This window comes from Austrofundulus limnaeus, unplaced genomic scaffold, assembly GCF_001266775.1.
Source record: "Austrofundulus limnaeus strain Quisiro unplaced genomic scaffold, Austrofundulus_limnaeus-1.0 Scaffold220, whole genome shotgun sequence".
Lineage (NCBI taxonomy): Eukaryota > Metazoa > Chordata > Actinopteri > Cyprinodontiformes > Rivulidae > Austrofundulus > Austrofundulus limnaeus.
The window spans coordinates 572,739-574,998 of record NW_013952622.1 but is presented as its reverse complement, the minus strand read 5'-3'; the positions used below and the strand labels follow the sequence as shown (position 1 = coordinate 574,998).

General features: G+C 38.3%; 1 protein-coding gene across 1 annotated transcript in view; it reads right to left on the bottom strand.

Moving 5' to 3' along the window:
- The window catches only part of LOC106525255 (leucine-rich repeat-containing protein 70), a gene marked incomplete at its 3' end in the record, with an annotated part of 7,041 nt that overhangs the window by 2,118 nt on the left and 2,663 nt on the right, over positions 1-2,260 (bottom strand). The window contains 1 exon segment of the mRNA XM_014019415.1: positions 1,068-1,236. Coding sequence (XP_013874869.1) covers positions 1,068-1,236 — 169 coding nt within the window.

The window sequence follows — 2,260 nt, the reverse complement described above, 5'->3', positions numbered from 1 at the left end:
TTCGTAAAACCGTTGGCTGGTGCAGTGTAGGTCAGACTCATCTACAGTCCTGCCAAATTTCATGTTGATTGGTGCAGCCATTTTTGCATACGGTTGACCAAATCATTGGGAAAAAAATAATAAACTGTACGATAAACCCCTTTTTCAGATAAACTGGGGGTACAGGGGGGCATTGATTGGTGGGCGTGATGGATAGAGCTTCATCAGAGCTAAACATCCAAAGAAATCTGAAGCTTTTCTGTTGAACAGTTTCTGAGTTATAGGCATTTTTGCTTGTCCAGATACCCCTTCTTTGAAAGGAGCCCCTCCTCAAATATGGGGTCTATCATAAAACCGTTGGCTGGCGCAGTGTAGGTCAGACTCATCTACAGTCCTGCCAAATTTCATGTATATTGGTGCAGCCGTTTTTGTGCTACGGTTGACCAAAAATCACTGAAAAAAATTAATAAATAAACAGTACGAAAACAATATGACTCCCGCTCACGGTTCGCATGCGGGGGTCATAATAAGCAATTCAATAAAGATTTAAGTGTACAGGTACAGGAAGCAGCATCCAAAACACATTATATTGTCCAAAATACATCAGAAACTCACCCAAATGAGCAAATTCAGTGAGATTCCACTTTTTATACTGGATTTCATTTTGTTTTGTTAATTCCGCAATTCTGTCTCAGAAATCATATCTCAGTCCTATATGTATTTATTTATTTACACACCTGGGAAATTTTTCCACATGCCTCTGTTGTATGCTTGCATATCACTAGGGGTACACATACCCCTGGTTGGGAATCACTAGTGTACTGCTGTGAAACTGACTGGAGTCATTAACAAGAATAAAGTTTTGAGAACATACTGTATCTAAGTGGGTCCTGCTATATTATTCAGACTTCCATTTTTGAACAACACTTTTCTACAGATAAAATCAGCTTCTCAGTCATCAGAATTTAGGTTAACCATTTAATTGTATCAAGTTGACTTTAACTACCAAGATCTGCAGACATGCCTGACTTAAAGCAGATACAGGTCAGTAAAACAGAGGCCYCGAGTTGAAGATGTGGTGGACTTACTTCCAGCCCAGGAAGCATATCAAGGCTTCCCCGCTGCACCACAGTCAGTCTGTTGTTGTGTAGATAGAGCTGTCTGAGTCTTGAGAGGCCCCTGAAGATCCCGGGTCCCACAGACATCAGCTGGTTATAACTGAGGTCTAACTTTTCCAAGCTGTCCAAATACTCCAAGCTGAAAAGAGAAGGTTCCAGAGAGGGGTGTTTAAAACACACCAGTCATTAAAGACAATTTAAATCAAAAAAATACTTCTTTGTTTCAAGTCTGGGTTTATAATAGGTGTTCACTTTAGTGGAAACAGCCTTGTTCATGCTTTTTTTTTGTCTGCTCAACCTGTGATGTAAATTRTGTTGTCTTATCAGAATACCAAGGTATGCCGATGTCCTCAAGAATTGAACACATACAACCCAGATTTTGTGACTGTGCACTTGTTTGTCTCTATAACAAAAAAGAGTACGGGTTAAACCAGGGGTGCCCAAACATTTTCCCCGAGAGGGCYAAAATGAAAATCTATCCAGAGCTGCGGGCCAAATGCAGTAATATAATACATGAAATTCAAATACTTTTTAAGTAAAGTCCTTTATTTTTAACAATTAAGCTGTGCAATGGCCCTCTTTAGTTTTAGTCTGTGAACTTGGAGAAAGTCTGCCATATGCTCAAGTAGCAAAGGCTCATGGGACGTTTTATAAATTGATAAAATAAGAGGTTTTGTGGCCTTATAAAGTGTGCAAATCTACAAGTGGAGTTAAATCTGATCTAAATATTTCTTGTCATTTCATGTTTCATGTTTTATCCTAATAAATCAAAGATAAAGTCAGCACCATGAATGAAAACTACCTTCACTACAGCCCTTTTATATAGTCATTTGACCAATGGAAACACTGTGTTTCTACATAGATAGGATAACAGGTTACAACCTTGTAACTTTGGCAACTGTTGGTGGGCCAAATCAAATAGCTTGGTGGGCCAAATTTGGCCCGAAGGCCCCATTTTGGGCTCCTCTGGGTTAAACCATGTTAATAAAAAATAAAATACATTCATTTATTTTGTGTGAAGAATCTTGCTGTGATCAACATTTGAATAATTTATCACTCATGAACTACAAGGACTCAAACTGTCAAATTSTGGGTAAGAAATCATTCAAAACTGTTTTTTTTTTCTTCTGTTTTGTATTAGATTCTAATACAAAACAGGTGGT